Below are 27,293 nucleotides of genomic sequence, written 5' to 3' on the forward strand. Positions count from 1 at the left end.
TGACCATCTTAAGGCACAGTCCAAATTATATTTATCTAATGTAATGTTTTTAGCATATAAGAAACCTCACATTTCTCGCATTTTCTCTATGACTGATATTTTCTTGCTGCAACACGTTGGGACAGTAACCTCAATACATCAATAGAATACCCTTTGAAGGATACTGCTGTTGACATCCTTACTCAAAATGCCATGCTGCACAATGTCCTTTCTGGGTGAAAGAAGTATTTATCCAGTTAAAAAACAACAAAGTAACAGAAGTGCCTCAGAACAAAATCAGTTTAATGGCTTTCTTGAACATGTGCTATGTGAAACCTGCACATACACACGACAATGAATAAATTCCCAATAAAAAGTATAATATCATAAAAAGATAGAAATGCATAGTGTATTCAGTAATGTTTTAGTGCTTCTTAAATGTTGTTGCTGTAATCCATCTTTACATCTCTAATAGTATCTCAAATCATCTTCAATCAAATAACTTTTGTTCTTAATTTGTCTTTAAATGTTGTAGTTTATTTTAATTGCTCTCCTCCTACGTGATCATTTTCTTTCTTTCTTTCTTCTAATTCCTTTCTTTCCTCATGATTTTTCTTTCCTTCTTTTCATTCCTTTCTTTCCTCACGTTTTTTTCTTTCTTCCTTTCAATTCCTTTCTTTCCTCATGATTTTTTTCTTTCTTTCTTTCAATTCCCGCCCCCCGCTAGTACAGCGGTATGTCTCCGGATTTACAACGCTAAAATCAGGGGTTCGATTACCCTTGGTGGGCTGAGCAGATAGCCCTTTGTGTCTTTGCTATACGAAAAACACACACACACACACTTTTAATTCCTTCCCTTCGTCATAATTCTCTTTCTTTCCTCACGGTTTCTTCTCTCTTTCATTTAATTTCTTTCCAATTAATTTTCTTTAATTATTCTTTTCACTATTTAATCATTTCTACAAATTTTTATCTCACTTGGAATATCTGCAATTATCTTGAAGTTTAGTCTAAATATGTTTTATTTTTACCGAATTAATCAAGTTTTTGACACCAATGTTGTAATGTATTCTATCGCTCGTCACATTATTTTTAATTATTCGAAAAAATAACGCAAGAACCAGCTTATTTAGATGTAACTAGTTATTTATTTCTTAAATAACATCCTGCAAGCTACAGCCACTGGTAGCTACATCTTTACAAATAATAATTCAATAGAAATTCTGAAACTATTTTCAAAAAGATATGAGTGAAAGCAAATAATATCTAGTTCTGCCTAATATTTTCGCCAATACCAAAGCTAAGATGTGACAGGCATAGTGATGGTTTAGGTGCTATTTCATTCACCAGTTGCATGAACAACAACTTTTTTATGGCTTGGATTACATAAATGAAGTGCATTGTTATATCTAATTCAAAAACAAAACCCGAGTCACTTGCCTATTAAATTCATTTTACATCGTTAACTAAACGTAAAACTTAACGACTAACACACTCAATAATCAATCGATAACATAGTAACAGGTTCACTGACTAATCTTCTAATCACTAAGTCACTCATTCAACCTTATGTTTTTATGCAACGCTTGTCTTTCTCAAACTATGTGAAGATTAAAAAAATATCATATGGAACATTCAAAATATCATGTGGTGCTCATACTTTCATGAAATTTCTAGACACCATGCCAAATCGCCTTCTAACAACAAAAATATCAAAAGTAAAGTACTGAAAACATAACTTATAGTAATATTGGTTAGCGTTTTCTACCACTGGGTGGATTATTTTGAATTTTTAGTGAAAGTAATACTAAGTCTAGTGCACATAATAAAAATAACGAATTGATTTATTTCTCTTTAACCAATGCTACAGGCTACTTTCACATGCAGACATAATTTCATAAGCAACGTTTAAACTGAAATTCTAAAACTAATGTATATAAACAAGCTGACTTGTTAATGGTAAATCTCCACACATTAACTGGTTGGTAACAAACACGCTGATTGACTAACTTATTGATAATAAACGCGTATTAATTTCCACTGTCAAACTTGCTACTAACACTGAAATGGATATCTTATTTATTCATTACTTTAACTTCACTGAATAACAAAGGAAGATTTATCTTGATATTATCCACTCTGCTTCGTCTGGATGACCTGAGTATAACAATCGAGGTGCATAAATTTTTTACGTATGCACTATAAATATTAAATCATAGTGGTTGGGTAACTATTCGATATCAAAGAAAACCTCCTGTCTGTCTGTGGACGCATCACTTCCTAAACGAGTTGACTGATCCAGACCAAATATGGTACGCAAACCAAGTTCATATTAAATATTTCCACACATTGAACAATAAACATATTTTATATAATAACCTTTTTATCATTACTGCAGTAGTTAATGTAAATAATTGAGATTGAACACAACTCACGCCACATTAAAATTCTACAATTAAAAAAGATCGTAAATAAAATGTTCAGCATTTTGTCTTGTTCCCCATAAAACCAAAATATACAGTAATAAGATATATAGCTCCAATATGGAAAATAAATATATTACTGCTATTTATGTTTCCTGTATTTTTATTCAAACCATTTAACTTCTGATTTACACTTGGGTTAAAATAAGCAATTAAGCCTGAATTAGAGAAGTATTTCATAACTAAAATATTTTCAAGATAATTCTTATTTCTGGGTGTAGAATATAATTTTACGTAGAAGCAAAATTCAATATAATTATTAAATTTCATGAATTAAATGTACCAAATTCATACAGTAGAAATCTTAACCACATCTCTGCTGTAATGTGGATTCTTTTGAAAAAAGAAGTGATGCAAATACTGGACCATTTCTACGAAATTTCTCGACTCGATTTCTACATCTCGCCACTTCCGATCTACTTTCCCTGTCTTGCAACAGCTCTCTTAGAAAATGAATGCAACTAAAAATCTTGGCAGAGATTTTGCCCATTTTTTAGCCATTTTGTATGTGCTTTCCGCATTTTCAAGAGAAAAAAGACACAGAAATGTAGTCTCCTAAAATAAATCTGAAACATTTAAAGTGCATAAAAGAACTTCAAGAAGAAAGCCCTTTATGGATTGAGAGTTTATTTTTACCTATTGATTTTCAACACATCTATCGGGCTTTTACAAAAGGTGGAACTGGCATGCAACTTGCCTTTCAAAAAATTAGTCAAATCACAGATCTAATTAATTTGAATTTCGCACAAAGCTATTTGAGGAGTATCTGTGCTAACCGTTACTAATTTATTAGTGATAGACTAGAGGAAAAACAGCTAGTCAACACCACTCACTGCAAACTCTTTGGCTATATTCTTTTGTTAATGAATAATAGGATTGACTGCCACTGTAACTTTTTCACATTAAAATGGCACGCATGTTTAGTTATGATGATTCGAGTCAAATGCTAACCGCCAGACCATGCCAGGTCTAAAATTTGATTTAAGAAAAGGTGATGATGTCTTTACAGATAGTTAGAAAAAAGAGGGCGCTGAATCCGTATTCTTTAGAACAAAGTAACTGATGGAACTAAAATTAGAACTTGGGTTTACTGATCGATAAATTATAATATAACTTTGATCCATACACTGCCAAATAAAAAAGTTAATTTCTTTTACCAGTAATAAATGGCTAAGTGTGCAAGATTATTAAGAGAGTTTTAAATAGCAAACAAAAAATTACTTGGCAAATTAAAAGCTGAGATGTGCAAAATTTATGACTGAGCAAATCAAGAGAATGTGAGTCACAGATACTCCCACTGAATCTCTAGGATTCTGGGTTAAATGTTATGCATATTCGTGCTTTTCCTGATAGTATTTTTCCTAATTTGATGCGTTTTTACAAGGACAGATTAACAAGTGGAAACCCAGTTCTCGCTTCCTAAATCAATGAATTGTAATTGAGAATAAATCACAGAGTTCACTAACAATAAACTCTAGTCTCTATTGTGCTAATGTTGCATATTAAATGATAAACTGTTTAATTCAATTTTCCAAATAAACTGTTTCGTGAACATTTTTCCATACATTATAGTCACAGAAGTTCAAGCTATAAGACTAAAATCGATGAGTAGGCAACTTATTTTTCATAGTGGTCACAACTGTGGCTAATGAAAACAACGTTGGCCACACTATTCAAAAAATAAAGAGAGATGTCAGTTTAATTAAAATAATTGCATTTCAACTAATCTTCAATGTGAAAATCGATGAGGCTTTTTATCAACAAGTTTAGTGAAATTTGGCTTGATATCTATACTCAAAGAGCATCTTAGCTCTGCCTCTAAATTTGTGTCAGTAAGCTGAGATCTGTATCTAGGCTTGAGAAAATCTAGCGTATAAAATGTTGACTCACACACCCATGTAGATCCAAGCATAGAAAATACTTTTGAAATTGCTATCTTTAAATTTGGAAGACACTCATTTATCAGAATAGTGAAGCACATCTCTCTGATAGAACATTTTTTTTTACCTTTCATGTGTTCTACACTTTTCAGGGTACACATTTCGTCTTCAAATCTACACTTATCCAAAGACAAAAAAGATGTAATTTCCCAAGTCAAATTGAAATGGATCATACAAAAATTCAAATATTAATTTTAAATTTTTAAATTCGGAGAAACATGATTCAAATTTTTTAAAATAAATTTTTGATCCAGTTTACATTGAGACCATCCTTAGCATTAGAGAAATCATCGTCCTTATTATTTTCTAAAAAAACTATTAAACTTTGGAAAATGTGTCAAATCTTTCTTTTGTAATTGTTCCGCAAGGAGATTTAGTTTTAATTGAAATTTATGAATAGACTGTGATTGCTCGCTTATTATTTTACCTCTTCTCTGAAGCTTCGTATTCAATTTATTCAAGTTAGTCATCATGCCGCACAGAAAGTGCAAATTCCACTGCCATGACAAAGCTTCAATTTCAGGGAAATTTTCAATTTTATCTTTTTAAACAAGATACTCTTTTATTTGAGGAAATAAGGAAGTAAATCGTTCCAAGACTTTTCCTCTACTTAACCATCTTACATTTGCAAAATCAGCAAGATAATCAAAGTACAGTTACTTCATTTCTTCAAAGACTCAGCAAGCTGTCGATGAATGAGAGAGTTTCCATTTGTAATATAATTCACAATTTTTACAGCAATGTCCGTCAAATTTCTCAATTCATTACTTTTAGACATCTGAGTACATACATTTTCCTAATGCAAAATGCAATGGAAAGATGGCAGTGTGGACTTCACATTATTTTCAATTAAATGCTGCTTCAAAAGAGAAACAAATACTAATTTCGCTCCAGTCATGGCGGGAGTACCGTCTGCTGTGACAGAAACCAGTTTTTTTAAATCCAAAGTGAATTTTTTTGACATTTCAAGAAATTTTTCAAAGATGTCTTTTCTACATTTTAGATCTCGTAATCCACAAAAGCCAAGCATTTCTTCCCTCACTTGAAGATCTGAAGTTACATATCGAACCCAAAATATCAACTGTGCAGTGTCACTAATATCTGTTGACCCATCTAGTGCTGAAAAAAAATACAGACAGTCTTTTAGTTGTTCAATCAACTGATTTTCTATATCTTTCACTAACTCTAGCATACTGCGGACAATTGTTCTTCGACTTAATTGCAAATTATTTACCTTTTGAAGAATATCTTCTTTTATTTTGAATCATAATTCTCCAGCAGAGTTTCAATGACCACAATCAATATTTATTTTACTAGTTCAGCATCAGAAAATGATTTCTTTTTGAGCTAGAATCCAAGCTTCTTTAGAAATAGCTAACGTAACTAGTTTTATTGATGATGAAAGTCTTTTGAGGCTTCCGTTTTGTTCATGAAGTTGTGCTTTCAGACAGCTAACTTCATTCATACTATTTTTCCTAACAACTGAAAATTTTACATCAAATTCGTTGTGAAAATTGTTAAAGTGTTACTTAAGGTTGTATACTTTATTATTCCTAAAACCTTTGTTACACAAAAGCATACTGGCTTATTATTTGCTTCAATCACTTCACATTTCAACTCCCAACTTTCATTAAATTATCGTTTCGTGTTTTCCCAGTCGTGCGCCATTCTCTTTCCGGCAGTAATGCCAAAATCAATTAAACTGTCTTTATTTTCTGATAATTCGTTTTCGAATTATCCACTTATACATATTATGGGAGATTAAAAAACAAAATATATTTGAACACTTGAAATTTGCACAATAAAAATATGTTTGAGGGTGCATGAAAAACAACGCACACTCGATAACAAATATCGAAACTCCACTAACCTTACAAAATGGGCAGAGTCTGTTTGTTTATTTTTAATTTCGCGCAAAGCTACATGAGGGCTATCTGCGCTAGCCATCCCTAATTTAGCAGCGTAAGACAAGAGGAAAGGCAGCTGGTCATCACCGCCAACTTTTGGCCTACTCTTTCAATAACGAACAGTGGGATTGACCGTCACATTATAACGCCCCCACGACTGAAAGGGCGAGCATGTTTGGTGTGACGGGGATTCGAACCCGCGACCTTCAGATTACAAGTAGAATGCCTTAATTCACCTGGCGATGTCGGGCCGGAGGAGTCTGTGGCAGTGATGAAGCGCGCGACATTAGCAATGATGTGAAGCAGTGCAGTTGCTAATTATCAAATTTGCGATAAAAAATAAATGATGGAAAAAGTTTATTCCTAAACTCGAGCTGGCCATAACTGTGCTATCCACAGGACACGCACCTGTTCTACAGCATAACATACAAGAACATACATGACAATTTGTAGTTGATTCTTTATTACCATCCACTAATCAAAAAAACGAATATTGTGCAGAATCTGCACATCCAAATATGTGATATGGTGTGTTCCCAGAGCCATATGAATGGAAGTTTGTTAAGCATGGGAAGCTCAGATCATGGGAAGATCAAAGAGTGGAAACTGCATGTTATCCCTTCGAGGTTGGAGTGAAATGAGATTGTTCTGTTGGAATGTAGTTGAAGAACCTGAATCAGTCTCATCGTGGATATGGATGAAATATTTCCAGAAGATTAAGTAAACTACAGTGTAACAAACTTAGTGATAATTCAACTATCTGAGAAGTGTAAGCCCATCAGTGGTAGGTGGCATAGAAAGGCACTGCTGGTTAAACACATCAAGGGAGTTTGAAGTCATAACTGAACAGAACTAGCAGAATGTGGCACTTAGGTGATGATCCTACTGGTGTGAGTATTTGAAGTACTCACTAAATCAAACCATTGTATATTGCAATCTCTCTTTTGATGGAGCATGTTTCATCGAGCCAAACTAATGTTATCAGTGTTTCTACTAAATTTGAGAAAGAAAATTTAAAAACTTGCAAAATAACTGTTTTATCATAATTTACTCAATCTCACAAAATACACAAACATATCTAATATGCTGGTTTATGATCTTGTTTTAGAAATTATTTCATATCTGCTCTCACTGTTAAAGGCAGTTTTCCTTTCTCTAACCTCAAATGATTATTTGTAGAATTTTTAATTATGCATTCTTATCACATAATATTTGTTTTGTCATAAATGGAGTGGCCAGGTGGTTAAGGCATTCAACTTGTAACTTAAGGGTCGCAGGTTTGCATCCCCATCATACCAAACATGCTTGCTCGCTATTTCAGCCGTGAGGGCGTTATAATGTGACGGTCAATCCTACTATTCGTTGGTAAAAGAGTAGCCCAAGAGTTGGCGATGGGTAATGATGACTAGCTGCCTTCCCTCTGGTCTTACACTGCTAAATTAGGGACGGCTAGCGCAGATAGCCCTTTAGTAGCTTTGCGCGAAATTCAAAATCAAAAACAAATACTTATATGCTATTCTAACTCGTAGGCCTAAGTACTTTTACAAGTGGCGTTCAAATTGAACTATCTTGCTAATGTTACTAAGATTAATGCAAAAAAGTACTTATTTATACAAAAGTATGGATAATCGATCGAGTAACTAAATACACAAAGTTACTAACACTAGTCAAAATACCTTATTAAAATGACTGACTCAATGCTCGCCACCAAATTATCGTGTTTATAACATAGCCGAGTTTTTTTGACACTTCGCAATATTTCCCTATCGTTATATTCCCAAACAGTCTCGGTATTATGTGACTAATTTTACGTTTTGTACCCGCTATCTGACAACTAAATTAGAATATTGAAGTAAAAAAACAATTGATTTCAGTTTTTCTAGTGAATTTTTTTCAAGTTATGATAAAGGTTTGTTTTTATATTTCATATAGTAACAAATGGCAAGAATTTGTTTATTATTGTCATGATTGTGAAGAACAGAAATATTTATTTACAATATTGTCAAAATCTATTTTTTTATTCTCCTTATGTTATTGTTTAAGTCTTCGTTTGAAAGTCAATAAATAAACGATTAACCAGGGAGATCGTTGATGTAGATAATGACGTAGCATCAGATACCCGGATGAAAAATTTTTAGCGAGTAGAGAAGGCTTGGAAACTGATGATTGTGATGTTAACAGTAATAGTACGGTGTTGATATAGGTTATTGCAGTTTCGTTAGTTGTGCATTTCACTTCTAATATTAACTGGTTTTATAATCTAATCTGAAGTGACATTTTCTGAAAATTACAAAATTCTTTACCTATAATTGATAATTCGTATTTTAATTACTGCAATATTCCAAATGTCGACACCTGCTAGAAGAAGACTTATGCGAGATTTTAAAAGGTGAATAATGTTTTTGTTTTTATATTTTTATTATAAGAATTATCTTTATAACTTATGTGTAATAAATGTCTATCTTTTTTTTTATAAATTTACCATAAATTCCACGGACTGTTTTCAATTTGAAAGTTTTACAATTATATATGTAGCACTAGCAGTCTAGTTAGACCTTGTATTTACGAACTATGGTAAACAAAGCTAATCCTAGGTTATAAGACTTAAATAAAATAGGATGGTAAGTCAAAACTACTCAAAATTACTCGTGAATTTAGGCTTCTGATAACATTGTAATCTGAAAAGAAAAACTAGTTAAATAGAAGCAACTTTATTTAACTGTTGGAAGTTAGGCATAGTTACGCTAAAATTTAAAAATACTAAGTGTAATCTGAAGATTTTTGCTAAGTATTTACGTTTTAATTATTTCGAGATTGTAAATTATTTTAATCTATTTACTTTATAGTTTTAGTAAATTTTACTTTAACTTTTCGTTGAATAACCTGATGACTCGTGAGCAAATATGACGTAGCATCGACATACAATTTTATGAAGCATAAGAATTTGAATAAGCTTATTGTAAAATAAAATAACTATATATTTATTCACTGTTAATGTTACCATGTGTAGGGTCAATGAAGTTTCAGTAATCTTGGATAAAATCCTGAACTTAGTAGTTCAGTAGTACAACTTTACTGCTAGTATCATTCATGTATTTAAAGTGAATCATTAGTATTACAAAAATAACAATATAATTTAATTTTTGCTGTAAAAAATAGTATTTGATTATGTATAGGATAATTAACACATGGAGATAAATGTTAGTGTTATATGCGTATTATCTATTGTAGATTACAAGAAGATCCTCCAGCAGGTGTCAGTGGTGCTCCTACAGATAATAATATCATGATTTGGAATGCAGTTATCTTTGGGTAAGCAGAAAAACAATTCTGATAAATGTTGCTTTTTTTTTTTTTTGTTGTAAGCTGCTAATCATTATGTTTTTGTAGAATATACTAAAAGACATTTATGTCTGAGTTTATTCATTGCCCATAAAAATTGATAGCTGAGCACATATCCCAGTTAACAAAATTGTTACTTTTATTTTGTTTCTTTTGGTTAAAAGGTTCTGAATTTTTTTTTATTTAATCTTTTTTCTTTTTGCTATATGTGTTAAAGAAATAGCTTAGGTTTTGTTTTTATATTCTTACTATTCTCAATGTTATTTTTACATTATTAACTAGTGTTGAACTTAACTTTTAGGTATTATATCTGAAACTGGGATAGGAAAATGAAAGAAACCTTGAGTGACAAGAAAACTTGAAAAAAAGACATAAAAATCGTTTTATCTGTAGAAAAGACAGTCACAAATGTCAATAATAATAATTATTATAATTACTATTCACCAATAAACAACACTGATGTAAAATGTTTTAACCTTAACACTAACACGATGTCCTTGTTAAATTTGATCTTTAGTATAATTCTAGGTACATTATTAGACAAGAAAGCTGTATGTAATTTAATTCACTGTGATATATTATTCTTTGTGTAATTTTAGCACAGACCATTTGAGACAATCATCATATTCAAAAAATTGCTTTCTAAACTTGTTTTTCACATCTGTAGATATTAGTTGCAAAAGTTTAGACAGAAAATGATTTTCTGAGGAAAATATTTAATAGGTTTTCAGGAGTTCTTTTATTTATTTATTTTTTTTAAATGTGAATTCTAGTACATGATGAGAAAATTATCCAGAGAAAGTTCTGCTACTTAGTTTATGTGGGATCTAAGTATCCACCAGTGTGTTTACTATGTGTGGCAGCTTGTGAAGTGTAGGAGAGGATCCTGCTGGTTGAATGATACCATGGTAACAAACGTAATGTTCTGCAACATAACTTTGGAGCTTAATTCTTGTAGGCAAAGGCCCTATGGATTGACTCCCTTAAGGCCAATCAAGTGTCCCTTTTTCTCTGTAGTCAACAAGGAACCAGTAATCTGTATCTTTAGTGGGCATTGTAGGTATTATATCTGGCATTGATTTTTGGGTGAAATGTCAGTAAAACCTGACACTACTACACTGTCCTCTATGTTGCACTTTTGTTGCAACAAGGCTTCTTGTTGGACTCCATGGTTTGTTGAGAAAGTGATTGCTGTATTTTTTCAATTTTTTTTTTATGGATTAAGAATTACATGAATGGACTTCCAGTCAAGTGACCATGAACTGGTGACTGCAGAAGCATAATCTCCATCTTGACCTGTGTCTTGTTTTCTCTATTCATTACTTGTGAAGCACTTTTTTGATTTCTGATTCTTAAGTTTAAAAAGGTTTTAATTATTCATTTCCCTCTGTTCATCTCTTTGTTATTGTTTGTTACTTTTCTCTTCCTGTTGTATGTACATAATTATTAAATTGTATTTTTCATATTTAATTCTTAATTTTTTCTCAGAAAACAACTGAATTTGGATCACTTATAATCCTGAACATCCAAAATAAATTGTTTATTTTCACTGCCCTCAGTAAATTGTTAATGAACCGTTGTAAAACATTTCAAGTTTTTTGCTTTATGAAACATTTTACCTGCATTTGTGTTGCTAATAGTGATTGTACCCTAATTCCAAAAAACAAGTGAAAGGGTCTCAAATCCAATAGAAGCTGAGATACAGTTCATAGAACTTATTTTTGACAATAAGCTGACTTTTATTCAACTTACAAAACAGCAGTTGTCATATACTCCACTTAGGCATCTTGTTGGCTACTGAATAGCTTAGTGGAAAACGTCAAGGGAAACTACATGTAAACATTAGATGTGATGTCAATAAATACTTTACAATTCAGTTTACTCCAGTATGTCATGTGTGTTAATGTTGATTGGCGATGGGGAAACATTTGTCTCAGTCACAGTATGAGGGGGTGGGAGTTCTGGAAAATACAAGTCCTGGCTTCAATGAAAGGACTAAAGATGTTGGACCCCATGGATCATCTAAGATAAGTTCTGCACAGGAACTGTTTTAACACTTTCCAGTTCAGAGTTTGTGCATAGTGCTGTATGAAATCTCTTTGTAATTCAGACATTTGTAAATTTTCCAGTATTTTGTAAAGCTCCTATTGTTCTTGCTACATCATTCCATGAAAGTTTCTTTGTTCCTTCACAACCTATGCTGTTTGCCAATAGATGCTCTGTTATTCCCAATTTTGATTTTTGTATCTATTCAGATTTAACTAAGATTGGTCTGACATTTGATGATATTGTTGAATTAGATCATCAACCCATCGCACTAAAGCTTATTACATATTACAGTAGCCAGTTTTGATCTTTGAGTTCCTTAAGAAGTTTGATATTTCTGACTAGAAGTATATACTTTTCTTTAATGAACATCTTTTGAGCCTTTCTTCTGTTCCCATTTCTGTGGATGGATCAAAATTGAGTGACCCTGTGTTTTTAGTTGTGTTTTGCTGCAGCTCTGTTGTTGCTCACAAAATCTCCTTTATGCATTGTGTTCACTGCTGAGTAGGAAGTATAGTCTCATTTGCTTTGGGTCATATGCAAGATAAGCATTACACTAATTTTACCATTGATACAAACTTACTTAGCTCTTTGAAGACGAATTGATTAGTGTTAATTAGTTATTGCCCAATTTTTTGGATGTTCAGGATGTAATAGCTCATTTATCACTGTTGTCTTTAATTATCAAGTTATTCTTTTTTAGCCAGTTCTCTTGAGTATTGAGAAATGAATGGGTCATTTGTTACTATCTACCTTTTTTTTTTTCTGGATTTCTAGCCATGTCAATGTCAGAACTAAATAACTTGCTTTGGGCAAAACTGGCCTCCTTGGTACAAGGACTGGGCAAAGCATTGACATATAGATTGTCAGTCTGTCATCAGGTGGGCAGTTTGGAGTGAGCAGCAACATTTAACAGTAAAACCTGTTGTCAGATGTCCCATAGGAAATGGAGGGGAAAAGTTATCCTTGCCCTAGGGTTTTTTACAGACTTTTTTTTTTTTTCACAAGAAAATAAACCTGCCATGTGGCAATTTGCTGCATGCTGGATTAAATATTTTACCTTAAAAGAAAATGTTTTGTATATTGTATTTTTATTTTATACACTATTTTGTAGTTTTCCTTTTAGCAAGTTTTTGTTCAAAAAAATACAGTTGGATGAAATACGTGGTCTAAATGGGCTTACATGCCATAAAGCTTAAACATAACTGGAGCAATAAGAAGTTTGAAAATTTCTCAAAATTGTAAAAGTAATGTTTATGTTGTAAAAAAATAATACAATTTTGAAATAATTTTTTAAAGACTGTATTTGTCATATGGTAAAAATAAATGTTGAACATTTCTTTAAAAAAACAAACCTGATAGCATCAGAACTTTGATTGTAAAATATATTGACAGAAAATACAGTATTAAATAAGCAAAATATTGCATATGCTAAAAAAAATTTCCTTTGTGTAAATGTTCATACACCATAAGCATACATTACCCCCAAAGGGGAGAATCCTGGATAGTGAACAAAATATTCCCCAAAATAGTAGGTATATTTAATATCTTGAGAAACATAGCATGAAGAACAAATACAATATGTACTTTTATAAATTTAGTTAATTAATAATTAACATATTTTGGATAGCTCTGAACTTTTAGTTTTAAAAGATTTTTTTATTATTATTAAAACCTAAGTAGATGTATCGTGCACAAGCATGCATGCACAAGCACACACACATTATTAATAAGATAAAAAGACACATCTGGTTTTTAAACTCTTGAGTTTTGCACTCATGTTTAATAACTTGTTTCAAAAATTCAGTAATGTATAGAGTTAAAAATAGCAATTTTTATTTCTAATGAAACTAAAACTTAACTGAAGAAATATTAATTCAAAATAGAGTTAAAACCTTTTCTCATTTTACTAACTATAAAAAAACTTCTGTTCTTTTTTGTTTTTATGCCCTTATTGGAGCTAATGTTATTTTTGAAATCTTCACTACCACAAATGAAATAGGTTTTGACTTGAAATATGCATAACTTGATTTGAAACAATTGGATTTAGTGCCTTTTAAAGTAGATAATAACAGAATATTTTGTTAGTGTTAAATTTTTAACTTTTGTTTTGCTCAAATTTTGCCTTATTTACTTTTTAAATTCCATTTTTTTAATACATATGACTGGAAATAAAAACTTAAGATGATGCAATGTTACTTACCTTGTAATTGAGGTCTGAGAATATAACTGTAAGTACTGCCATCAAAGTACTTGCCATTCAGTATAAATTTACTTTGTTTTAAATTAAAATTACAAAATTATTCCTTAAGTTCTGAGAAATTAAAAATATTTAATGCAAAAAAACTATATAATGTGTATGTATTATACTTGACATAAATTTATTTTAAATTATTATCTAAAGTAATGCTTTTCAAATTGGTTAAAATACTTCAACATAATTTTTATGAAAATAATACTTTTGCAAGTTACAGATAAAACTTGGTACTAGTAAAGGCTAGTTAGGCAGGTTTTGTGTTATTTTTTTAAATCTGGTGAGCTACATAAGTTATTAATTCTGAACATGATATTGGTCTGTATCAGTATTTATTTACATCACTGATTCATAATGAGTGTGCATGTGCTTCTTCGTGAGTGCATACAGTTTCAAACAGAACTTTGGTGTTACCTGGAACCAGAGAAGAATATATTTGACACTCTTTGAGTTGAATTCCAAAGAAATGAGTGAAAATTTCACATGTATTGACTTCTAATTTTGTACAAATGTAGCCTATCTTGGGGAACATGGATAAAGTGTACATCCTAAATGCTATGTGAAGTTTAGGGCAACCAAAAGGTCATGGAGTTATGTGTAGTCATGTTTACATGCTGAAAGATGTTTACATCAGTAAGATTGCAAAACTCCATTAATTTTGTGTAAGTAAACAATCAATGAGTAGTTGAAGAAACTCAGTTTTTGGCATGTGCATTTTCTGAAAGGATAAGTAAAAAAACGTAAGCACAATCATTGTTATGTAAACATTTTTCTGTTGCTTCATAAACATAAGACTCGTATAACAAGCATGTTTCATTAGAGGCTTTGTATATTGTAGTATAACTGGTCTGATGAATAAAAATTATCATCAGAAGAGGCATGATATAGTTTCTTGCTGAAATGCTATCGTGCTTGTATTTGAAACTAGGGATGAATATCTCATCATAGTTGTGGATGTGATATGTATCTAGATGTTGATTTCATAATACGATACACGTATCTAGATAAAAAGTTTGATTAGCAGTTGTTACAAAGTTGACAGTCTTCTCTGTAATGTACTGTTTATATCACTAATATTGTCTGATTCAATTACTTCATTTTTTTACCCTTTTTTTCAAATTATCAAGTTTGATCATCTTTATGGTAGCTGGTCAGAGAAGCAAATTGAAAAAGTTAATATCTATTTTGTTAACTTGTTATTCTGCACGTAATTTTTTGATAAAAGAAGTGAAGGCAACATGTAGTTCATAGTACTTACCTTTCCTTATTGAATCATTAATTTTTAGCTGAAAACTACTAGAGATTTTGATTTTTTCCTACCCAAAAGACGTGTTTATTGTAAGCTTGCCAAATTCTGTGAAGATACGTATATCTTATCATACTGGGTAGTGTAGTGATATCACTGCTTCACAGTATGATATTAGTAATTAATATATTCACCCTATCCTTTCTTTCTATTTGTTGCTAAGATTTTGTAGCTTATTTAAATTATTGTTTTAAGATGTAAATGAGAATAACCTTAATTAACAAAACCTGATAAACAGTAACATTATAATGTTTCCAAGTGTTTGTGAAAAAGGTTCCGTCTTCTGCATTTACCAGTTTAAGCTTACGGATGTTAGCATTAACTGTAAAATAATTATTACTTTTTGTAAAACAATACAAATTTTTGAGTAACATGTTAGGTGCATATGAAGATATCTAAACTGTCTTCTGGGTTCTAGTATTGTCAAAAAATATGGGATAGTAGCTTAGAATATAGCCATTAAGCTGTATTAGTAGCTTAGAATATAGCCATTAAGCTGTATTACTGGCAGTAGAAGTATTTTTAAAGGTGCAATATTAAATAGCCCAAATATTTTTTTTTAATAACAATATCTGTATTTATAGATCAACCTTTCAGTTTTAAGTGTAAGCCTAACATTAGGTCTAATTAGTACACATTCATTGTGAGCATTTGCTAAACTTTGTTGCCAGAGTGTAAATGGCTGGAATTTTGGAACAGTTATTAGCTAGTTTTCAGTTTCTATGTCTATTTATCCCAGTTTTTTTTACCAAAGAAAATCCTTGAAAATTTAAATTCTCTGATGAAATCAAGTGCAATTACAACAGGTGTAATTTTTTATGACTTTTGTTTATAAACACAGGTTTTCTGTAATATATTTGCACACACAATTAATAGTGTAGTTTTGAACCATACAAATTCTAGGGTGTAATTCAAAATAAATCTTAAGTTGGACAGAGTTATGAGAATATTGATATTTTTGAGCCTAATTTATTTCATTTTGTGTATTAGTATGTTATTAAAACATACTGCAGAAATGGTAATTTGATTCAAGAGTTCAAATAATAATTTACTACAAATGTAACTTAGTCAATTCATCAGGTGTGTGTGTACTGTAGTATCCATGCACAAGTATTTGGTATTTACATATATACTTTTAGAAATAAACTAATGTTTTTTTCTTTAAGTTTAAAATTTGTTATTTTATAGTTCCATAAAACTATCCTTTATGTGCAACTACTGTTCACTATTTTTCAAAACCTTTTAAAATTATAATTAATAAATATGTGTACCATCATAGCAATAACTAGTTGTGAATACAGCAAGGCCATGTCCTTGGTCTTACTTTGGCTTCTTTTACTCACTCTCTCTCTCTCTCTCTCACACACACACACACACACACACACACACACACACACACACTGGATGGTATAGCTTGAAACCTAACTTTGACTATGATATAATATTGTCTGATTAAAATGCTGTGTTCCATGTATTTAGATTTATTATTTTGCTTTAAAACCCTAACATTTTACTTTTTAGTATGAAGGTACTAAAATATTTCAGAAACTTTCTAGAATGATTCATTGAAAATTCCTTGACATGGTGTGCACAGTTAAGAGTGTGTACTTTTGTTTTAAAGTAAACTAGTGGAGTTGCCTTGAGATGTATGTAAATTCAGTGCCAGTGGACTGTTTTCATAAGTGTAATCATAGTTTGCTTTTTTCAGTCTTGGCCTATACAGCACCTTAAGTAGGTCACCATCATGTTTGTAGCAAACAAAAAGATCATAGTGACCTACATTTTCTGAAGGTATTGGGATGTAATCTTAGTATTGATATAAAAGCCTTGAATGGTATAAAGTTGTTTATTTTAATTTTTTCAAATTTTTTCAATGAAAACATTTGTATTTTTTATTGTGTATGTGTGTAAAAATATATATATTCTGTGCCAAGTTTTAATTAAATTAAACATTTTAGTTTGTAGATTGATACTGTTCTGCTCTGTAGATAAAAAGTAATTTTATGCTGGAATATATGGTTTTTATCACAGTTTTATGTGATTTTAGAACTCGTTCTGTCAAACTTTTGAGCTTATAATCAACAGTTGGCCCCATTATAATGTTAATTAGGGGAAAACTGTCGTGGTTTACATAAAGAAAAATGTAAGGATGAAACATTTGATTTGTGTAAAATTACCTTTGAATTCAATTCCAGAAATTGATATGCCATCATTATGCACATGTTCTATAAATTCAGTTGTTAGAATATACATTTCTTGCAACACATTTTTAAAGTATTATTACCTGCACCTGTGTAGATTTGACATTTTTTTTTCGTTACTGATCAATTATTGTTCTCATACAATTCTAACTGTTTTTGTGGTAGAGGAAGATTTTTAATGTGAATATATGTCATCAGAACTCTTCAAGTGGTTTAAAACAAGACAGATTTAAAAGTAATTTCAACTTCTTTTGGTGTGTTAGGTTTATAGTGCGAAAGTTGTGTATAGATCACCAGACAATGTTCTGTAAAGTGACATTTATCTGCACGATATAGCCATTAGAAATTGTCACTCCAGTGCCTTTAGATTCAGTACAAATTCCACAACTGAACTGGATTGCTTATCAATGACCAATGAATGAGGACCAAGTCTTACTTAGTCAAGATGTGCTTCAGCTTTCTAGGAAATGCAGTTTGTTTGTCAAGGTTACCATAATCAAGAGAAACACCATTGCATTTTAGTCTACAGATGTGTTAAGTTTCTCCTGTCTACCAACAGTTGATAAGTTTTTATCTTAACAGTTACTGGTGATTAATGTGTTTAGTGCAGTATCATTGAATATGGTTATTTTATTACTTTCTTGACAAGTGACCATGTTTCATGTGTTGAGTGTGCATTTGTACGTGGAATTTCAAAATTTTTGTAAACATAACAATTCTAACTATTTCAACAGTTTTCACTCAGAAAAATTTAGAGTAAATATTTGATAACATTTACATACATTAAATTTCTGCAAAGCTACAAAGAGTAAACAGTGCACTTAGATTCTTTTAGGGTTTTCCTGACCATCCCCAAACATAAAGCTATTATATACACCAGTGGTTCCCAGCCTTTATGCCCTGCACCCCTAAAAAAATTTTAATATGTTCTCGCACTCCTTACAGTAATTATTTATTTGAGAATAAAGGTGAAGGTGGCCAAAACAAATGTTATCTCGCACCCCTGGAACACTATCTTGCACCCCTGGTTGGGAACCACTGATATACACTGAACAAACAATTAACTAAGGCTTGTTTCTTTCCTGATCATTGCTCTCTATCTGATGAAAACAAACACAGTCTAAATGTCATTGACTAGAGTAGATTATAACTGTTTATATCAATGCAAGGTGAATAAAGTAGCGCTGGAAGATATTTATGGTTTAACGAGGGAGTGATTAAGTATAGCTCCTGCAGATTTCATTGTGAAATTCAGAAGATTGATTATATAAGTCACAGATGTGGGAATTTTTTTTAGTTTACTTGTATGTTCCTTTTATTCCTGAAAACTGTGTTGAATTATATTCATTTGAAAGTTATAGTGCTTTTATTTTATGTTGTTAAATCAGTTGAGTTTAACTACACTTAGATGTAAGAGAATATTGTACTGATGTCAAAGTGTTCTGGTAAATACAGGTTTATTGAATATTATTAAGTTTATCATATTTAACAAGTAATTAATTTACAGTTGGCAACAGTTTCAAAAACTGAATTTATATTGAATTGACTGGATTCACATGAGACGAAACTGATCCATAAGTAAAAATAAATTAAATTCTTAGATAAAGGGAAGTTTTTAAGAAATCTGTTTTACAACATAATTTTGGAAATTTTGTGATATAGAAAATTATATGAATATAGGAGCCTTTAATTATAGTGCAGAAGGCATCACTAGGAATGCATTAACTTTTGCTTCTGACGGATGGTCTTGTGATGTTGGTCCTAATATAGGCCAATATCTGGTGTAACCCAGCCAGCATTGTGATGAAGTACCTTAAAACAAATAAATCACAAAGATCAAGAACAGCTCTGGGACCTTAGATCTTGTGCATCTCAGATGCCTTAAACTTCAACACAAGAAAAGAATCATGCTGCAATCCACCTTGAGATGTTGAAAGAATCCTAGAGTAGAAACATGCCAGTTTACTTTCTAGTTGATCTTACTTTCATTTTTTTTCCAGCCTGCTGGCACTAATGCCAAATGCAGTTAACTTTTTCAGGTGACTGGTTGTGTTGTTCATTTTGTGCTGTATTATAAAACAGGTTTCAGTTGTAGTTCTTCATTTATCTTAAAGACCCTTTTACCGTTATCATTAAAAGGTACTTGTCGAAAAGTAGCTTTTTGTTTTAACTTTTCTTTGAATTCTGAAATAAAAACCTAAATAATGCAAACTGCAGTTACAATTCACATGTGGAAATATTATATGCACATACACATAAAACAAGTAGTAGACAATTGTTACTCCCGAGAAGAAAAAACTGTTACCAACTTGGAATTCTTTAAAATATATAGACAGATAGATATCTCACGAGTTAATTTTTTTTCAGACCTCATGATACGCCTTTTGAAGATGGAACATTCAAGCTGACTTTAGAATTTACAGAAGAATATCCAAACAGACCCCCTACTGTTAGATTTATATCTAAAATGTTCCACCCTAATGGTAAGGCACTTCTCTTGAGTGACAGTAATGAGAATCTTGGTTAGTTATATTGGATAATAAATAGCTGAAAGAGTTAAACATATGAGAAATTTAATTATGTCCAGGTTTTTGTTGGGTTGGGCTTTAAACTTTTAGCCACTGATTATATCATTTATGCCATCATCTTCTTGCATCATAAAGTAATTAATAATGCCTATTTTTTGCTACTAGCCCTATGACAGTATTTTGACTACTTCTGCATTTGTATTCATAAAAAAAATTAGTTATTCATGAATAATACCCTATGTGTAATTATCAAGCATAACATTTTGAATCTAAGTTACATTTTTTTGGCAAGTATATAATGAAATAAAATCACTAAAACATGACAGCTGCATACTGTGCTTTTTAGACAATACATCTGTGATGTAAAAGTTGTGTGATTTGCATTCAACCCTGTGTGTACATGCCACAACATTTCTGTAGAGTTAATTTAAGAACTTTATAATAAAAGTATGTTAATAAAATTGGCATAAAAAAACTACTTTAATTTCATACTGAATTTTAATTGCTTTATTTCAAAATTAAATATTTATTTAAATTCTTAACCATGACTTCTTTTTTGGCATCTGATGAATTTCCCTACTGACTTTATTTTTAACACTCCTACGAAAAGTGGGACCTAATAGGCCCCAGAGCAACTTGAAAGGTTATTAATATTAGGCTAATAATTTTGTATTTAAATGAAATTCCCATTTCATTTCATCAAATGAAATGGCAATTTTATGTTTTAATATAAAACACATATGAGACAATTTATCTACTTTTAAGTTTCATCTTTCATAAACGAAGGTAAACATTCATTGTTACAAATATGTGTAAAAATTTCATCAAATGAAATGGCAATTTTATGTTTTAATATAAAACACATATGAGACAATTTATCTACTTTTAAGTTTCATCTTTCATAAACGAAGGTAAACATTCATTGTTACAAATATGTGTAAAAATTTCATCAAATGAAATGGCAATTTTATGTTTTAATATAAAACACATATGAGACAATTTATCTACTTTTAAGTTTCATCTTTCATAAACGAAGGTAAACATTCATTGTTACAAATATGTGTAAAAATTTCATCAAATGAAATGGCAATTTCATTTAAATACAAAATTATTAGCCTAATATTAATAACCTTTCAAGTTGCTCTGGGGCCTATTAGGCCCCACTTTTTGTAGGAGTGTTAACTTCATTTTCTTCTGTAATTGTAAGAGAGGCCAACCAATCAGAAACTGAAACTATAGATATTGGCAGGTTATAATAAAATTTCAACCTTATGCCTTTTCAAATTAGTAAGATATAAAATTGTACCACCCACCCACCATTGAGGCTTCTCCCATTTTGTTATGTGTCCTCCTGTAATAGATATGATTGTAAAGAATATTTTCTCTTTTACAATAATTTACTAAAGGTTGTTTCTTTTTGGCACACATTTCTGTGTAATTTATCTCAGGTTTTTTATGTGTAGTCATCATTGTTGCTGTAAGTGGCTAATGGAATTTTGTTTTTAGCCCGTTTGCAGCTTAGTTAGAAACCAGTCAAGTTATAGTAATTCTTGGACATTAAATATTTTGTGTTCTAAATTACAAATTTGAAATAAACATTTAAAATATTTTGGAACACTAAATTAGATCTGTAATGCTTCATATTTCAGAAGCAAAAAAGTGGAAGTTCGATGAGTAAGTTCTGAATTTATTATTTTTGCAAATATTTTTCAGTTATTACTATAAAAGTAACTAAACCATAAAAAAATTAGAAACTTGTTAACTTAGGTAGGGAAACTTAAATGGAACAAAATATTTCTCATAGCATTGTAAGCAGTGTTACATGTATGAGGCATGTTTGCCATTCATTGGTTTTATGCTTGTAACTCAGTTGTTTCTTCACACACAACTGTCAGGCTATGATAAATGACTTTTGAAGTACTTGAAAGACCTTAGTGCAGATGGAAGTTAATAAAGCTAAATGGACCCAGATTTGAAAAGTATTAGCTTTGGCTGTCTGTTTAAATAATGAGTAATTGTGTGTTACAATACACAGTTATTCTAGAAGTTAAAGTAAATTTAGATTTATTTCATATTTTCAACTTTGTTTTATCTTACATTGCTGATTTTGGTACAGTTAGTGTTAGGGTATAAAAAAACAACAGATAAAATACGAAGTTTTACTGGAACAAAGACGTATTTTAGAAGGTACTAAAGGTTGTGGAAATAAAGTATGAAAGTTGTAAAATGAAGATAAGTATTTCTTATATAAAACCACTTTGTATTTATACTCAAGTGAGACTGATTCACTAAATTCAGACAAAAATACTTGGTTAAAAATTCTGTTTTTCTTGTGCCCAAAATATTTGTAATGCTTATGAAAAGGTTATCAAATTTCTTGAAGATGCACTTAATAAATTTAGAAATCATAGTAAACATTGGTATGTATAACTTTATAGAAGATAGTTTGGTATAAAGCATCTGAGCCATTCACGTGTGGTAATAATACAGCCATAAGCTCAACGGTGTGATGTGTTACTCCACTTTGTTTAAAGGATTTCTTGAATAATGTGTCCTATATTGATAAAACTAAAATGACTGGTATTTATATCATTGTATCTTAATTAACTACCACTTCCCCCACTAAACTTTGAGCTCATGCAGAGGCAAAGTCTTTAAAATATTTCATAATTTTGAATTTTGTAACATAAGAAATTAACTTACTAATGTTATATTGCATAAAAATGGTACAGAATCATAATATAGTTAGGTTATTGGAAGGCATGAGACATAGGAAAGTGTTTGGAGTAATAACTAAATGTTCAGCTTACAATACGTATAAGGAAGAAATGGAACTTCACATAGATCAGACTGTAGGTAATTTAAGGGGGGTGAGATCAGAGAAATATTTAAAACTATTGCTGTTAATACAAAACAGTGGATACTGGCCTGATCTTTCTATAGTAGCATTAGATATTACCTCAGAAGAAAGTTAACAAGTATGTAACTTTTCAGTGTATAAAAGTGATAGCTTATTTTATGGTTCGAAAACAGGGTGATATATTTTTCTTTTTATGCATGTTTTTGACAGATTGACATGTGGTTTAAATTTGTGTAAAATTTCAACATTTCTCACTAAACTAAAAAAAAAAGGGGGGAAGGTTATTCATAAATGTTTCTCAATTACATCTTGTTTGTTAAAGATACTAATTTTACCATCATAAAGAGAAAACTGAGGCCACATTTTAAACAGACTGAACACTATGTTCGGTGAAGTTTAGTTGCTGTTTTAAAGAATGTTAGTTACATATTAAGAAATGCAGATCAATATATATTTTCATCTTAGCATTTTTACAAGCTGTGGGAATACTATTTTGTGTGCATGTATAAATGTATATACAAAGCTAAAGGTAGCATCCATTCAAGTGTTTGTAGATACAGAATATTGTCTTCTGTAATACTTGATCTTTTTCAGATTTTGAAATCTATTATAGATCAGAAAAATGCAGTTTTCTATCGATAAATACAAATAATCTGCTGCAATATTTCCAATAAAAAATTAGAATATTATGACTTAAGTAATTTTAAATGAAAAAAATATAATCTGGCGTATTTCTGACTTTACCAAAATAAACGTCTGATTACTTAAAGTAATGGTACAACACTTAACTTTCTGGCCCACCTCCAGAAAGTGTTGTAAAGCAAAAGTGTTTACCAAAATAGCTTATCATGTAAATTATTTCTTTGGAATAGAAGTAGATAATTTCTTAAATGAATTATTGTAGTAAAAGTTAGGCTTTCAAATTCAGATTTTTAGTTTTTATGAAGGCTTAAATGTGTACATTATTCATAAAGTCAGTTTTCTTTTAAAACTACCCTGGGAATAGCATGTTTTTTATCATGTATATTAAACACTGCAGCTGTAACCTGCAGTTGTTCTTTATAAAATGAAATGTTTTTTTTCAAAATATACATTTTTTTTACACTTAAATATGGTTTATTTTTGTAAACTTTGTAAACAACACAATTATACTTCATTATCTACTTGTGTTTAGTTTTGAAGGCTAGAGAAGGAACTTGCATTCTGTGTGAATTACTAACATCAGAGAAAGTAATAGTTTGTGTAACTTTTTTCACGAAGTTCAATCTGTAAACCAAAGTTACTGTATTTTAATGATTCATGTACGATGTACTCTTTAGTTTATGCAGATGGCAGTATATGTCTAGATATTCTGCAGAATCGGTGGAGCCCCACCTATGATGTTTCAGCAATCCTCACTTCTATTCAGGCAAGTCTATTAAATTACACATTTTAAAAATGCCACTGCTCGGTAACAAGTTATTAATTTTTGTAATGCAGTGAGTGCTACAAACAATTTATAAACTTTTGTCTTTGCAGTTAGTGATTTTAATGTTTATTTAATATTGATTTATGCAAGTTTTACAGATATTTAAAAACAAAATGCAGCTTATTTCTACCTATGTTTTTCAAAGATTTAATATTAAGTGATAAAATATAGGTATGATAAACAGCTGTATGGTTAACTCTTAGAATTTCCTTGTTGTTATATTGTGAATCCAATATTAAATCTCTGAACTCTAACTTGTGTTTCTTATTCTCACTCAAAAAAAAAAGATACAAACTAAAATTTTAACATGTAAGATTAACACTGGTGCTGACCACGTACAGTATAAAATGTTTAAACATAAAAAATTAGTTTTTAATTATTCCATAGTCTTTGTGTTCAACTAGTATTTGTCTGTGGTGTATCAACATTAAACATAATTCTTAAGGAAATATTACTGCTATTTATATGCTAAGTGAACATAACAGTAGACTTTCTAACATGTATTATGGGAGTTTTCAAGGAAGAAATATTTTCATTGCAAATAAACATAAGTCATATTTCTTTCACTTTATAGTCACTTCTTGATGAACCTAACCCTAACAGTCCAGCAAACAGCCTTGCTGCTCAGCTTTATCAAGAGAACAGGAGAGAATATGAAAAGAGGGTAACCACTGTAGTAGAACAAAGTTGGTTAAACTTTAGTGAGGAAGAAGAAAAAGATGTAAAAAAAGAATCTTAGGATCATAAACTTGTAGCTTTTAACAGTTTGTCTTTTAAGAGATTTGATCAGAGGCTGGGTAGTGCATCCAAAGCCCCCAGCCTTGAATGTGGACACAGCCTTGCAATGATTCAGTCTGTTATACATAGCTTTTTTTTTTTACTTTAAATTACGGTGATGCTATTTATAAGTTGCTCAGGATGAGTGATGTATTAGTACTATTGTAATTTCTCTAGGATTTTTTGAACTGTAATTTATCTTATTAACCTGATATTTCTCTCTCCACAAAATTTGTACTTTGGTACGTGTGCTGTCTTCAAAGTATATAGTAACTTGTACATATTGGTAATCTTTTTCAAATGTCATGTCTAAATATTGTTACAATACATAAACTAGTGTGAAACTGTTAGCATTATTACAAACAAAACAATATTCTAGGAACATAATTTTAAGTGTAACTAGGGCAGACTTAAGATTGTTATTTGTGAAATTAGCTACATTTTGTTTTATAGGTTATTGTTAATTTTGTAAGTAAAACAATTGGTTTCAACTTCAATAAAATCAAATATTTATAGTTTGTGTTAAATTATTGTATATCTTTCATCATTCCCTACTGAACTCGTCTTGGGAGCGTTTTCGTTTATACAAGTTCAAACTACATTTAGAATAAAATAGTAAATCATGAAAAATATATAATGATACTCTATGGTTGGTAAACCCTTAAAAATAATTGAAAGTTTTTCTAATTATTTGAATTAATAAACGTATACAGGAAATACTATGTATTATACACCGGAACACTTTAAGAAATAAAAGTATTGCTTTTTGTATTCCACATCTTTTACTAAATGTCCTGAAATTTAAATATTTCTTATACAGTTCATAAAGCAAGTGTGGTAGAGCTATAAAAGATATGCATTAATTTATTGGAAGACAAATTACTGATTGTGCTTTATTTCTAGCAATGTATGAAAAATAATCCTGTGAACTAAGATGCTATTTAGTTTAACTAATTGATACTGGGGAAAATGTGCTATGGATACACAGCCATCTTCAACATAATAGCTATTTTTATAACCTTGAAGAGAATTTCAAGATCTGCTTTCAATACTCAAATGTCTAATAAGGAACTGTTGTAAAGAAAAAAAAAAAAACATTTAAAGTACTGAATGTATTTAATTCTTTCTTTACTAAGTTTATTTGGCAATGATGTAGTTTTAAAATATGCTGTTACGTACGATTCAATACCATAATGATTTGATGTGAAAACAAATAAATCATCAGCATTCCCACAGTTAAAATGTGTTCCTGAAAAAATGTACTGTATAAAACAATTCCCATGGAATATAGGTGATAAAGGGAGTATGCATTTCTTAAAGAAAAATTCCTAAAGATAGAAAGTTTGAAATGTGTTTTGCAGAATCTCAAACATTAAATGTACCTGAAAATAGGACCATAAGGTTATGTAGCCTTAGCTTAGCCATATATCCTATACATCTATAGTGTAAAGCTTTAAATATCTATAAATCACTGTTTTTTTTATCAAAACATATTGTGCACGGTTGTTACATTATATTAGATAAAATTTAGTAAATTGATTTTATGGATTTCTACTATGACCCACCAGTATAAGATTGAATCTAATGTCTGCTTTAAACAGAGGTATATGCTTTTATTTAAATGAAATTAAAGTTTCCAGGTTTTTGGCTTCCCAAAAAAAGAAAGTTAATTTCATCAGCATTGAAGACCTCACATGGGAAATATTTTATCAGCAATTGTCTTCTTAGGTAAACTACATGCATGGCACATCTTGTGCATGTGGAAAAAAAATTCAAAATCATGATAAATAGAAAAAATTCCCTAATGTGATAAATTGTCTTAAGACAAAAATGTTCTAACCAGATTATGGTGGAACTAAATCTGAAACTAAAGAAAGCAACAGCCACTCTTATACCACTTTAATATATCCAGTAATCATTATATCACAAATTAGCAATATGAGAATCAACTTTTTTCTAGTTATAAGCAAGATATTGTCATTAAGAGCTATTTACATTCCAAAGCTGAATAACTTTTCTCCAAACAGTTCACAAATACCATTTTTAAAGCAATGTAAAAGTGAAACTTATCTTTATGAATTTTTTTGCTAGCACACAGATTAAAAGTACTATTTACATAAAAGTATAATTAAAGAGACTAAAAATAAAACGGAGAGATTAAACTGATTACAGTAATAACTCTACAGCCGTCTTCAAACACTA

The 27,293-nt window shown here is 30.5% G+C and overlaps 1 protein-coding gene across 1 annotated transcript; it reads left to right on the plus strand.

Moving 5' to 3' along the window:
• Positions 1 to 8,399: 8,399 nt before the first annotated feature.
• Positions 8,400 to 25,618, plus strand: LOC143231048 (ubiquitin-conjugating enzyme E2 A-like). The gene is made up of 5 exons (XM_076465552.1): positions 8,400 to 8,698; positions 9,541 to 9,621; positions 19,826 to 19,941; positions 24,166 to 24,254; positions 24,889 to 25,618. The coding sequence occupies exons 1-5, from the start codon at positions 8,655 to 8,657 to the stop codon at positions 25,051 to 25,053; spliced, it is 495 nt and encodes a 164-aa protein (XP_076321667.1). The 5' UTR covers positions 8,400 to 8,654; the 3' UTR covers positions 25,054 to 25,618.
• The last annotated feature ends 1,675 nt before the right edge of the window (positions 25,619 to 27,293 follow it).

The sequence above is a fragment of the Tachypleus tridentatus genome, chromosome 10 (assembly GCF_004210375.1).
Source record: "Tachypleus tridentatus isolate NWPU-2018 chromosome 10, ASM421037v1, whole genome shotgun sequence".
In the NCBI taxonomy this organism is placed as follows: domain Eukaryota; kingdom Metazoa; phylum Arthropoda; class Merostomata; order Xiphosura; family Limulidae; genus Tachypleus; species Tachypleus tridentatus.